Here is a 14,660-nt window from a genome sequence, read left to right as displayed (position 1 = left end):
AGTACTCTCTATGTATACATATGTTTATATACAAATATGTATCTCTGGGATGCTATGAATATTGAAGATGTCAACAAAAACAACAATCAGCTGTGTGACTTCTATACTATTCCCTTCCCCTTAAAATTATGTCTACGAGTATATAAATAAATAGATAGATTGATACAGCAACAAAAACAACTTGCAACATTATAAATATCTCTCGAGATACAAGTTGAGGCAACAGTTTCAAACCAAACTTTAAGAAGTTCACATCGAACAAAAATCTTCTTCCAGAATAAGAGATCGCTCGCTCTGCGCAAATAGAAATCAATTTTATTTTTTAACATCATTCAAAATAATTTTTTTATTCGTTCTACTTTAATAAAAAAAAAATTAAAAAATAATCAAAATGACTGGATACTCAAACGGAAACGGCGTTATAACTGCAAAGAAAGCAACTAATGGCGCCACAGGAAATGGCAACTCCAGCGGAACATATACTGCAACCGAAAATGCATTGTAAGTAAATATTAAAAAAAAAACAATGAATTGAAAAAAATTTAATTAGTTGTGAAATTAATTGTAGTTTTATACATTTTTTTTTTTGTTGTTAATAATGTTTCACCTCGGCAAAATGGATTGTTTATATTTCTTAGTCAACAAAATTTCTTTCATGTTTTTCGTTCTTATATCTATTTGAACTTGTAATAATTTACTTACCTACTCAAATAAAACAATAAAAATAAGGAATTGTCGATAGAATAAAACTTAAACAAATGGAATAAAAGAGAAGACAAGAATGTGCCCTATTTGTGTCTAGGTATAAACTATAAACTATTTCATGAAATAAGAAGGGAGTCACGCGTTTAGCTTACTTAAAGTGCAAGTTGTTCTTTTTCGCAATAATAATAAATGTGCAATTAATAGAATCTATGTAATATTTGATATCAAATTATTATTGTAGTCATTCAATGTTTTGAGAAATAAGTTCTAATTGAAAAGGTTTTATTCTTTTGCCAGTTGTTTTTTAAACTTTCGAACGATTTAATTCCTTTCGGAAAATGGAAAAAGATCAGAGTGTTGTGAAAAATGTTATTCGTCTAGAAAAACGGTAATATAGTTTTCAAGTTCATAGGCTTGATTTCTTGTTTTTAGTGTTTTTTCTAAATATTAAATATTTCTAAATATTAAAATTAATTTTAGTGTTTTAAGAGGTGATCTTCGAAGGAATTTTATGTTTTAAAAATATCAGTTAAAAAATACTACAGTGAATTCAGGCCAAATTTTGGCAATGGTTTGAGTGAAAGCAAATTGTACTTTGAAAATAGACATATTCTTTTTAAATATTGATTAAGTGTTGCAAAATAATTCTGCCATTTTAAAAGTGGTTTTGAATCGATCGTGTTTCAAGATAAAACTTTTTTGTAGGAGAATTCTAAGAGGAGTAATTCTTGTTTTATTCATTCGCTCCAAAATGCATTGACCAAATTTTAAAATATCCCAGTGCTGTTATTAATAAGAAAATTTAACAGTTTTCAAATGAGAGATTTTTGATATTACCAAAAATCAAGTATTGCTTTTAAAGAAATCAATGGATGTTTATTTAATTCTAAAGATTAAGGTTTTAAATGCCATTAATATTATCAGCCGCCCTAGCTACAGTAAAAGCAGATTATTTTTTAATCCCGTTCTACATTAGTACCCGTACCGTGATGGTTAGTGCGTTGGACTATAATGCAAGGGGTCTAACTAACCTAACTTTTTTTCACGGGTACTGCCTCTTGCGAGGAATTGACAAATCTTCCAAGACTAATTCTTGTCATGAAAAGTGCTTTCTTAAAAATAGCCTTTTGGGTTCGACTCATAAACTGTAGGTCCCTTCCATCTCTGACATAATTACCCGCACACAGAAATGGTTGAGAGTTGTAAGTCACTAAGCCCTGGTTCTTCATGGACTGTTGCGCCACCTAATTTATTTAATTTCTCCATTTGGGGATTTATGTCCTTGTTAGCTTCATGAATTCCAGTTTTATGGTCTTGAATCTATTGTGAAGCATTGGTATCGCCTTAATGTTTTACGGGTCCCCAAAGAAAATGGTGGAAAATTCGAAGAAATACCACTGCTCGGAAACTGTTCTTTCTGTGAATTTTAACTTCCAAACTTTCACCAAAGCTGCCAAAATAGCAAAATATTACCAACTTTTACTGTAAATTTTAATGGTTTTAATGTCTTTTTTAATTGTGTATTGCTCTCTTTTTTGAATAGAAATTGCGTAGTTTTTACTTTTTACTTGTCAAATGTCAAAAATGACAGCTAAACAAAATAACAATATTCACATGTTTTTTATTGGCTGCGTTAAATATCAGACAGATAGGGTATCCGGATACCTTTTTGTTAGTGTTTTACGTGTAAAATAACAGCTGATCAAAAACAGCTGAGATGTCAAAAAAGGAATCTAAACGTATCCATGAATTTTCGGGGTATGTAGTTATCTGAAAGAACAGCTGATTCAACACATGGGTGTATTTCAAGAAGCATGCAAATTGATTTAAGCTTTTTGTATTTGTTGATAAACAAAAAGATACAAAAAGTTAGTTGAAGTTTTATAGACGATGAAGAACTTATTTGCTTTTGAATTTTAGAAATTCTTCAAAACTCTATTTATGTAGGTATTGTCACTTCATAATAGTCCTTGTTTCTGTTAGGATAGTTTTCTGTTTAATGTCAATCTATTAGAACCGGAGATTTCGCAAGTAAATTATTAATTGTATAGAATTCCAATTGAGCTAAGAGAAAAGTTTAAGATTAAGGTAATCCCTTATTTATTAAATTGTTATGCACCTATCAATTCATCATCGTCCGACGAATCAGTTGAATTATCTATTAAATGTTTTATCTTACAACAATTTTGACTTCGAATCTTAAATGTTTCTCTGCTTTTTGTGAAGAGCTGAAACTTGTTTGTATTTTTTGACAGCTATCTCAATACAGCTATCCAACTCGTTCAACAAGGTATCTTAAAATCCACCTATCAATGATACTCTATCTAACACGAGATTTAACGCAGCCATTGAACTTTAACGATTTCAATGGTTGCCTTCAATATACGATAGATGTAGTATCCGGATACCTTTTTTGTATGTGTTTTACATGATAAAAAAACAGCTGATCCAAAACAGCTAACAATCAAAATGTATCCAATTCTGATTTCTGAGAATTTCCTGAATCAGATTGATAGAGCAGGAGAATGAAAAACAAACACAATTCACTATTTCAAAGAGAATTCTTGACACATCGAATCATACAAATTCTTCTCTCGGATTTCTGACAGCATAAGTAAGAAATCTCTAAGTTCTTAAGCGGTCCCTAGACTATCAATATTATTGAACAATATATTGCACAATATTATTGACTGGTACCCCACACTAAACAATATTTCGCACAATAAATCATTTGAGAGTTCTTTATTTGTGCTTCAACATCATGCTCGATGATACGGATTATTGTTGTGTGGAAATTGCTCTTGCTATTTCATTAAAAAAAAAGAAAAAAAGCAAACGCAGATGGATGAAGGACTGGTACAAAAAACGAAACGTGTTTACTCATCAAAATTTATTAATTCCACTATGAATTTGCGTTCCTCTTTTTTATTATTATTGTTTGCCATTTTGACATTTAATTCAGGGAGATGTTTTCACTACGAAAATTCAAAACAAATTACAAAATATTGCGCAAACACATCCACAGACTATACAATAAATTTGGTTGCACAATAAATATCAAAACGATTTTGATTTCGTACAATATATTGCACAACCCTTCAATATGAGCAATAGACTCTCAATAATATTGTACAATATCAAAAATTGCACAATAATATTGATAGTCTAGGGACCGCTTTAGAAATATAAACTAGCCGAAAGCTTTCCCTTGTTTCTAATTGTCAAAAATTGAAGGATGACAGCTTCAAACGTGACAACTTCTGAATTGAAACCCTCAATTTAACAAATCAATAGTTATCATTTAAATCAATCTGGACAAATATTTTACTAATTAATTGAAAATAACTCAAAGAATTTCTTTATGAAATAAAGTTTAAATATACTATTTCCTTCAAAATGCATTTTTCTGTGTCTGACAGACATCCATTTTCCCTAACAGCTGATTCTATTCCGTCAAAAGTGAAACAATTCGTTCCACTGATTTGTGTTTCAATTTTATACAGTTTCAATGAGAGATTTATGTCAAAACAATTTTGTCCAGTGGAGTTCAACCAGGATTTTTCTTTAATGACAGAAATTTTCTAAAAATTCACATACAAAACAATTTACAAAAAAATATATACATATTTTGAACTGAGTGCGCAATTCAAATTAACAAAGAAAGAATAACAAATTTGATTCAAAAACTGATTTTTGGAATACAATTAAAGATAAAACACTTTATCTTTATCTCCTCAAGTCCATTAAATCATTTTTCAAGACTTCCGTGATATAAATGTGAAATATAAATGTGAAATTTATATCACTGGTTTCAATATAAAAATGAAAAAAATTAGTCTTAGTGACAGTTGACGTTGTGATGTTAATTAAAGTATGAAATAAAATAACTTTAAGGCAAGATTTTGTTTTACTTTTTAATTTGCGTCTATAAATTTGTTTTTTCTATTTTCAATTTTAAATAAACTGAATTTTATATGTAGTGATAAGGAAAAACTAACTGACTTCCCCGAATTTGTTAAATCAAAACATTTCTTTAAATTATTATATTGACGCAAAATAACAGCCGGAGATTTCAAAATTCTGTCGACTCTTCAATGATTGCGTCAGAAAACAAACAAAATATAAATTTTCTGGAACCACCTTTTGAAAGAAGAAATCTTCTTAGTACTCGTATTTATTTCTCATATTATTAATGAATATTGCTAAAGTTATATTTTTCTGATAATTTTATTATGCTTTTTGAGAAGAAACAAACAATATGAATGTTTATGGTTTAATTCTTATCAATTTGGGGTCACATAAAAGATCTATTTCAAATACAATTACTTTTTTTCTATAAATGTTTATTTTTTTAAATTCAAAAGAAACGCCATGGAAATTATTAATTAATAGCTTTTTTTCGCTAAAAAAACACAGCATAAAAACAATTAAAAATAACTTTGTTGTTTTATAGTTGTATATCACTGAAATTTAATAACAATCTATTAAAGTTAATTGATTCAAACTTATATACGAATATGATCTCGTGTGTCAATTTATTTTCAGAAACACACATAGTGCACTCATCTAGCACCACTTCCTCGCATAAATTAATTGATATATCAATTTCATTTTCAATTAAGAATGTATTAAGATAATAAATTCATAACTTGACAACAAATTCATATACAAAATTGTGATGGAAAAAGTTACCGTATCCCTTATCTTCTTTTTTCGGTCATTTTCCATACTTTTTTTAACTCAATCTGATTCAGATCAGATGTGAGTAAGTGTTGAAATTGTGGATTTTGTGGAAAATATCAGGATTTTAATAATTTATATTGATCATAGTCATAGGCACTTGTCGAACGTTGAATAAAGTAATTCTAGCAGACCTGTTGTGACGGATCATGAAAAAAAGTCGATTTAATTTTATTAAGCTTCAATTTTTAATTTGTGATTAATCAATGTCTCATCTTTAAAAAAAAGATTTTTAACTAAAAACGTAGTATTGACTAAAGTAAAATTCAAGTACCGGTAATTGTACTTGAAATTATTAAGTACCGAGACTTGCACTTACTTCTGCCTTTAAATTCCTTTTGTATTAGAATTCCTTTTTTTGTAACCTTGAACATAACTTAAAGTACCAAAGGCTTGCATGTATAAAAGGAATTGAAAGGCGCGATACTTGGTGCTTAGAAATTTCAAGTATATAGAAGTTATTGTACTCAAGTATCAACATACTAATAACACTGGTCAGCAAAATTAAGTTTTAACTCTGCCACACACACAAATTAACACTTTTGAAAACGACCGAAAACGGTATTTTTAGAGCTAAGGTAAAACACATCATAGTTCGAAAAAAATATGTTGTATGATGAATTTGCAAAGTAAAATCTTTGTCTTCTAGATTTCGTGTGAATCAATTAAGTATCATACTAAGCTTCGGAAAATGTTCATTAGCTATAAGTCTGCATTTGACTCTGTATGAAGTTTTGAGAAACCTAGAATTTTTAAACGCTGCTTAATCTTTAAAAATTCAAATTAGTATGTTTATTTTATAAATTACTGTCAAACCGTTTTTCTTTTTTTCCGATGAAAACCGTTCTAGCATCAATGGTTTGCCATTAGTTCTTAAAAATAATTCTGGCCAAGTCGTTCTTAGCTTATGACATAAACGACAATTGTACTTACTAACGTATATATTCAACCTCTTCTCCAAACAACATTTTCTATTGGAATAACGGGATCGGTGGCCGTCTCGTTTTGGGCTCAATTACCGAACGTGCTATGCGATTGATGTTCATTCGGCTTACGAATTTCATTTTGTATGCGCAAAAACCAAGATCTTGCTGCAAAATCTTCCATAAGGTGGACGGGCACAGCTTCAATTTAATGCAGCTGGCGAATCGAATCATTATTTTGGCAATAAATTTGCACGATTTGTTAACTTTGTCGAGGAGGAAGTCTATTAATTATAAAATAATCAATCTAAGCTGACAGCTGACAGCTGTCACCATCTTTGAGAAAAAAATACCCCTTACATTCGTTTTGTTCAAATTTTAAAAAGTTATGTCTCAAAAACCTGAGATGATAGATTAATTTTGAAATAGCATTTGTTAAATTACGATTTGATTAACATGAGAATAACTTTGCCGTCAAGCAATATGAAAGGTGTTACCTCAATAAATTTGGTTAGAACTGTCATTTCAGAGGCCTGGGTTCAACTTTCTTCCTATTTCACCTAACAGTTATTATACGAATTAACTGTGCCTCTTGCGAGGAATTGACAAATTCTCAAACATTAAATCTTGCCATTAAGAATGCCTTCGAACTTTGACATCTGGATTTGGCATAAAATTGTAAGCCCCTTCATCCCTGATATTACTGGTTGAGGGTTTTCACTAAACATTGTCTTTTATTAGAATTAGTGCCAACAAATTTCCTTTTATTTCTCAAACCAAGTTTAAACTAAGTCTCCACAGAAATACTAGTACTGGGCCTAAGAGCTTAGCTCGAAATACATATTTTTTCAGATGGACGTTGTCTCGTGCAAGAGGCAATGAAGTAAGCTGCATCAAATGGTCTCTGAATCTAAACCTTCCAAAAACCGAAAATCAATTTAACTGAACTTGATATTATATGCATATAAACTAAATTTCGATACGAATGTGTCAATAAGTGCTACACAGGATATGTGTCACATTTCCTACGATATTTTAATAACCATGTTATTCACACCGAGTTCCTATCTCTAAAAAGATACCACCACCATCGCCCCAGGTGTTACAAAATTTAAAAATTTCAACCGTTTTGATACTTCCATATGACTAAAATAAACAAATTTTATTTATCTCACGTTCAGTTTCTAGGTAATATTTTAATAAAACAATTTAAATGCATTTGAAGTTCAAGTGGCAAAAATTTTATTGTATAGGTGCCTACATTTGAAATATGGGCAATTTAGAAGTTTTAATTAATCTTAATGAACGAAATATTCCACAGAGTGGTCATTTTTATCAACTATCAAGAATAGCATCAATAAATATTTTGATAAAAAGACCAGCCCCTTTGTAAATTTAAGCTTATAACGTTTTATTGGGTCTCAATGTTTTTGTTTATTTCTTATTTAGCTTATCTACTGTTTGGATATTAAATGACTAACATTTATTCAAGTATCTCGAAACTGACAGCACATTCTAACAGTTTTGATACAATTTACTTCGTTTCTAGAAGAAAATTTGAGTTCAGTTTAACCTTCTAAATAACTCATGTAAAAGTACTTCACTTAACTGACACATAAAGATTGTTCATATCATTCGAAAGCAGTTTCATTACATTATTAGTTGCTTTTGACAGTTGTAGGATCTACTTTTTAGAGATTTGTCACATTTTACTTCTGACAACTTCAACTTCCGGCAATTGTTTTTCATTGGTTAAATAAATTCATTCATTTTTGATTTAAATCTCTTTTCTGTCAGATTGATTTTTACGAATGGAAGTACTTTATTAATATATATGTAGTTGACAGGCTCATTTTCTTCGGTGCATCAATCAGTCCGAAACAAATTTAAAAAAAAAAAAACATTTTTGACAGCTAGACCAATATAAAAGTAACAAAAAAAAAATCAATCTAAATCGTGTTCCATTGAGCATTAAAAAAATGACTTGTACATCCAATGAATCATTTTAAATCTGCTTTATAAAGGAATGTGTTCGTCAGAAAATTAGAGCATGCATTTCTTTCTGTTTTACATGTAAATGATCATTTACATTCATGCAAATTTGATCCAGATCGAAAGTCTAGATTAATAAAACGCAGATCATATTGCCAGACGAATTTTGTCAGTGGTTTAGTAAATAAAAAGTGTTGCTTGAATTATTAAAACTCTTGTCAGTTTAAAACACAAATACATATAATATGTACAATTCATAAATTTAAAACAAAATTACTCTAATTTATAACATTCTCACACGCTGTATATTGATTAAGAAAGATCCACACAATAATAATTACACTTCCAATTTCATTTATCTATCTTGTGACATGTTATGCGATCTACACTGTGACGCAGACATTGATTATATTAGATGTTAGAAAAGTTGCATACATTTCACCATTTTTACTTTACGAGCATATTGATATGCTTTCAGCAAAAGTTACTGATCTGATGTTACATGAAACATGATCTCCCAAGAATTACAATGAGGGGTGGGTTGGTTCAGGTTCTACGTAACAATTTATTTTATATACAATTAATTTGAAAGTATTATTTACTTTCTACAATTCACTTGGGCATTCCAATTGTTAGGGTTTCCATTGGTAAATTTGGATTTAAAAATTAAACTCATGTTGACTTTATTCGTGTCCAATGGAACACACGGTTGAAAATCGATTGGTTTTTTTTACATTTGACAGAAGTAAACTTAATTTGATAGTCAAGCTCATTTTTATAGACTCATTTGTAAAGCAAATCAATTAATTTTTGATCTAGATCTGTCAAAACACAAATTTCCCCTGGGGTAAAATAAATTGATTTATTTTTGATCTAAAAGCAAATTTGCAGATCTAGATTTTATTGGAAATGTGTTCAGTGTCAGTAGTACAGTTCGTCGTTATATCTTCTCTTCCATTCTCCATCTATGCGTACGGGACAAAAATCACCCGAATAATTTTTCTCTCGAAGCATTCTAAGACGTTCTCATCTTTCTTTGACAGGGTCCAGGCCTCAGCGCCATAAATGAGAACCGGGATGATGAGTGTCTTATAGATGACAGCAGGTCTTTTTTTGATGACAGCACATTCTTGGTCTTGCCCTCATTGAACACACAACCCACCTTCTCCGCTTCCGTTGCAATGCTCGTAAACGCTTCACTGACATCACGCTTTGATCTTCCAATTATTTCAATATCATCTGCGTATCCGAGTAGTTGGAAGGACCTTTGCAAGATTGTGTATATAGTGTTGACGGTTGAGTTTTGCACAATACTTTTAGGAACGATGTTGAAAGGCGCATGACAGTGCATCGCCTTGTCTAAAACCTTTTTTGGCATCAAATGCATCGGTGAGATCTTTTCCGACTTTGATAGAGCAGCGTGCATTCTCCATTGTCATTCTGCACAAACGAATAAGTTTGACAGGGATGCCAAAACTTGACATTGCTCTTCCCTACGGATGACAGCACACGCAGCTTTAAAATCGATAAAGAGATGGTTGGTATCGATTTGAAGCTCCTGGATTTTTCCAAGATCTGAAGTTGTGTGAATATTTGGTCGATAGTAGAATTTCCTGAAGCGACCCTGACAAGGACCTATCAGCGCCGAATGGCTTCAGATGTATGGTTCAGATGGTCTTCTTTCTTATGTATCGGACACACTATGCTCAGATTCCACTAATAGAGCATCCTTTCTTCCGACCATATTTTGCAGATGAATTGGTGCATAGTCAATACCAAGTAATCGCCTTTGAATAGTTTGGCAGCGATGCCGTCAGTTACAGCAGCTTTGTTTGATTTAAGTTTAGATATAGCTATCGTCCCTTCGTCAAGGTCGGTTGATCTGCGTCTATCTATCGGTTGAGTGGTTCTATCTCCTTTACAGCGGAATTCGGTTCGTCATCGCCGTTATATAATTTGGAGAAGTGGTCTTTCCATATTCTCAACATCGACTGCGGTTCTACTACGATGTTCCCTGATCGTCTTTACAGGCTTCGGTTCGTGGCTGGTACCCTTGGGAGGTTTTTTTTAAGTTTTGGTAAAATTTACGAACCTCATTCCTGTTGTAACACCCCTCTATCTCCTCGACCATGCTCTCTTTTTTTCCATCTTAGAAGCCGGTGTTCCTCTCTCCTCTTCTGCTCGTAGAGCTCGTGAGCAGCTCTGGTTCTGTTTCGCTGGGTGCGCTTGCCGGCATTCGTCGTCAAACCAAGGGTTTCGCTGTGGTGGCCGTGTGAAAACTTGCACTTCAGAGGCGGCATCTCTGATGGCTGCAAGGCAATGTTGCCACTGATTTTCAATGCTTAATGCAGTAAGCATAGGACTGCTTAAGAGGTTATTAGAAACTCGATCGGAAAAGGACATGGCAGACTCTTGCGACTTTAGACGTTTAACGTCGAAATTTGTCACAGTACTTCCTTGTTTTGGCTTGGATCGGAATATCCGTAGCCGTACCTTGGCTACGACGAGGTAGTGGTTCGAGTCAATGTTGGCCCCCCGGAATGTTTGGATATCCTGTATACTGGAGAAGTGTCATGCGTCGATGTGGTCAAACTGGTTGACGGTTGATTGATCAGGAGATTTCCATGTCCGATATTGAGATGTGTGAACTGCGTAGTAACTACCAGAACTTCTCGCCCCACAGCAAAATCGATCAGCCTGAATCCGTTATCGGAGGTGATGCCGTGCAGGCTGTATCTCCCGATTATGCCACTAAAGATGTCTTCTCTTCCTAGCTTGGCATTAAAATCTCTTAAGACAATATTAATGTCAAAGCCAGGGAACTGCTCATATGTCTTGTCCAAGAGCTCGAAGAATATGTCTTTGGTGTCTTCATCTTTCTCCTCTATTGGGGCATGTGCGCATATTAAGCTTATGTTGGCGAATTTAGTTATTTAGTATTTTTTACGTGGCCAGGAAGTCACCCCGACGGCACAACCCCCAACCTGACCACATCCGTCACAATGACAGATACAATTAATATTGGCATTGGTGCGGGAAAATGCGGGGGGGGGGGGTTCCACTCGTCTTATAATGTATAAGTTAACATTGAATTTTAAAGCAAAAATTATTAAATTTACATTTCTCATTTAAATGCAACAAAACCGATTTTATTTAAAAAAAATTGATTTATTTTACCAATGGAAAATCTCATGTGTAAACTATCAAGTCAAATTTGATAAACCGTGAATTCGCTATAAATGGAGTCTCCGTATAGTATTGGTTTTAAATCCATAAAGTTAATTATGCCGATACAAAATCCTTTGTGACTTTTTGACGTCCTTAAAATGAGAGAAATGTCAAAATTGACATTTGCACTGTAAACACAAAACTTGGCTTCTAATTGGCTATAAATCTAATATTTATTTTCTAAATTATTTGAATTTTATTTTTTTTTTTTTTAAAAAGCACCTTAATTTTTATAATTACAGACAAGAAGCCCAACAACAACAACAACAGCCAATTTCACCCGTCGACCAAACTCTACTCGTTTTAAACGAAGAAAAGTTAGTAAAATTTATCAAACCAAATAAGATCATAAAATCACCCGCATTGTAAGTTCACATCATGGTCTATAAATCATACTTATTTTTCGTCTTCTTGAACAAGATCTCGAGTTGTAAATAGGTCCTTCTCCCGAATGGGATTTTTTCGGACATTGCAGAGATCTTTCTACTTTAAAAAAAATTAGTTTTTGAATAGCGTCTTTAAAAAAAATATTAATAACTTCCTCTAGGCATTGTTAAATATTAACAATCGTACTGCTTGATTAATTCTGTATTTAATCGACGTTAACAACGGGTTAACAAAATTCCTAACATCATTTTCATATCATCATCATTAAAAAATATCATTTTTTCCTTAACCTATTTGCTTCTTCTATCCAAACCAAGTTCCAAGTTCATTTTCTTGATACTTATGAATTTTTATTCTTTTTTTCTTTTTAGCTACTCCTATGAGATTATTCAAGAAATTGCCGATTACCTCAAAGCTCGCACTGACATCTGTCCCAAAATCGGAATCATCTGTGGATCAGGACTAAACTCTCTGGCTGATCACCTCGTCGATACATGTGCCTTCGAATATGAGAACATTCCTAATTTCCCATTGTCCACTGTGGAGGGACATGTTGGACGCCTGGTCTTTGGCTATTTGGAAGGCTTGCCTGTGGTGTGCATGCAAGGTCGTTTCCACTTCTACGAAGGATACCCTCTGGCCAAATGCTCAATGCCAGTTCGTGTCATGAAACTCATGGGTGTAAGCTATCTCATTGCCACAAATGCTGCCGGAGGCCTTAATCCAAAATTCAAAGTCGGTGACCTCATGATCGTGAGGGACCATATCAACATCATGGGATTCGCCGGGAACAATCCTCTCCAGGGACCAAATGATCCTCGATTCGGACCCCGTTTTCCACCCATGACCAATGCCTACGACTCGAGGCTTGTTAAGAAAGCTCGTAAAATCGTCAAAGAAATGGGCGTACAAAACGATGTCCACGAAGGAGTCTACACTTGTCTGGGAGGACCCAACTACGAATCGGTAGCTGAATTGAAGATGCTTCGGACCATGGGAGTTGATGCTGTGGGCATGTCCACAGTTCATGAAGTTATTACCGCACGTCACTGTGATATGACCGTATTCGCCTTCAGTTTGATCACCAACAAATGCGCCACTGACTACAATAGCAGCGATGATGAAGCGAACCACGAGGAAGTCGTGATGGTCGGAAAGAAACGTCAGAATACCTGTGGAGAAGTTGTATGTCGCATGGTCAAGGCCATCGGAGAAGATCTAAACAATCAAAATGAATGAAAACAAAATTCGTAGACTTTTACGAGTGTTTGAAAATATTATTGCGCTATACGAGTTTCGTACTTTCGTTGTTTGTAGAAATTGTAACTAACTTTTAAGTTTTTAGTCTTCTAGTAACTTAGAATTAGTAGAATAGGAATTATTCATAAACATATACAAAATATGCAATCTTTTAAGATTATTTTATCTCAATTTGATATAATATTATTTATTTAACAAACAAATTGTATACAAAGAAAAAAACACTAACTAATGTAGTTTTAGGGATATAATAAACATGCACAGCATTGGTTCAAAAAAAATTGTTTTTGTTTTACGAATATTTGTATTTTCCTACACTGGTCAACAAGTAGTCCCAAATATAAATTGTTGGTTAAAAATCGAAAATTAGAATTTTCTCAAAAACCGCCCGATAAATTAAAATGAACCTTTTTTTTCGTATTTCTTAAATTGGCTTTTTTAAAATACAAAAAAATATATATTTCTGTATTGCTGCAGAAACCGTTATTTTACATTAAAAATTTCTCTAAAAAAACTAATGATTCGATTTAAATAATGTGTTTATTCTGAACAAACTGTAATATTGTCTAAATAATATTTGATCAAAAATTTTAAAATTATGTTTCCCAATAAATTAATGATTTTTTTTTGGAAAATTTTATTCAATAATTTTTCCAGTAATTATATGCATCAGACCATGCATTAAAACAGGTAGTTCTAAATTTTGAGTGATTTCTTTATGATGTTGGCCAAATTAATAATCCAAGTTTCCTACCTCGAGCACCGAATGCAAGTTGTTGAAAAATTAACTAAACACATTTTTACAAAAATTGACGAAATAATACTAAAATACAAAATTGGCAGTTAGACAACTAAATCATTGTGATGTAACTTTTCTTGAAGCAAGAAATCCATTCTTGCAGTAACTTTTTGAAATAATGAAGAATCAGAGTTGAAAACAACAGATAGGTAAATGATTTAGACAAACAACATAATGTCTTTTTTTAAATATTTTTTGTTCAGTTATCAATGTCCTTGTCAATTATTAATTAAACACCAAACACCGTTCTTTAGCCGTACTACCCGAATGCCTTACCGCCCTTTGTAGTTACAAGTCATTGTAATGTTCAAACACCGCACAACACCGCCCGTTTATGCAAAACTGCTTGCAATAGTCATTTTTCGAGTGGGTCTATAGTGCAAAAGTTTTTAGTTCACTGGGTTCACAAATATTTTAATAATTATTCAAGTTGGGTTATTTGTGTGCCTTATAGAGCAGGCCAAAGATATAACAGATATTAAAACAATTTTATTACAACCTTGAAAGAAAATGGATAGCAGCTAAAAGATCGAGAAGTAACGTCAAAAAGAATGCAGAATGGCTTTCCTTTTCTCTGCATATCAATACCGGACAAAAGGACAAGGACACAAAAGAACTTCAATAAA

At 32.6% G+C, this 14,660-nt stretch overlaps 1 protein-coding gene and 1 long non-coding RNA gene across 4 annotated transcripts; both read left to right on the top strand.

Annotated features, from left to right (window-relative positions):
* Positions 1–211: 211 nt before the first annotated feature.
* On the top strand, positions 212–13,364 carry LOC129945822 (purine nucleoside phosphorylase). Of its 3 annotated transcripts, none has more exons than XM_056055752.1 (3): positions 213–501; positions 11,831–11,905; positions 12,347–13,364. In XM_056055752.1, exons 1-3 carry the CDS (start codon positions 392–394, stop codon positions 13,212–13,214), a joined length of 1,053 nt encoding a protein of 350 aa, XP_055911727.1. In that variant the 5' UTR covers positions 213–391; the 3' UTR covers positions 13,215–13,364. The 3 variants fall into 3 exon arrangements, with proteins under 3 accessions (XP_055911729.1, XP_055911727.1, XP_055911728.1); XM_056055753.1 differs by lacking the exon at positions 213–501 and adding an exon at positions 984–1,093; XM_056055754.1 differs by lacking the exon at positions 11,831–11,905 and having other exon boundaries at positions 212–501.
* LOC129945823 (uncharacterized) lies at positions 8,456–11,796 on the top strand. The gene is made up of 2 exons (XR_008781518.1): positions 8,456–9,404; positions 9,456–11,796. It is a non-coding gene; the product is annotated as an uncharacterized LOC129945823 (long non-coding RNA).
* Positions 13,365–14,660: the final 1,296 nt, after the last annotated feature.

The sequence above is a fragment of the Eupeodes corollae genome, chromosome 2 (assembly GCF_945859685.1).
Source record: "Eupeodes corollae chromosome 2, idEupCoro1.1, whole genome shotgun sequence".
In the NCBI taxonomy this organism is placed as follows: Eukaryota; Metazoa; Arthropoda; class Insecta; order Diptera; family Syrphidae; genus Eupeodes; species Eupeodes corollae.
This window is presented reverse-complemented; position numbering and strand designations above follow the sequence as displayed.

Bases quoted from the DNA above. Each gene is read 5' to 3' on its own strand.
- LOC129945822 (XM_056055752.1), top strand. From the start codon at position 392: ATGACTGGATACTCAAACGGAAACGGCGTTATAACTGCAAAGAAAGCA. The intron at 502-11,830 runs GTAAGTAAATAT...TTATAATTACAG, and splicing joins ACTGCAACCGAAAATGCATT to ACAAGAAGCCCAACAACAAC. The intron at 11,906-12,346 runs GTTAGTAAAATT...TTTTCTTTTTAG, and splicing joins CTCGTTTTAAACGAAGAAAA to CTACTCCTATGAGATTATTC.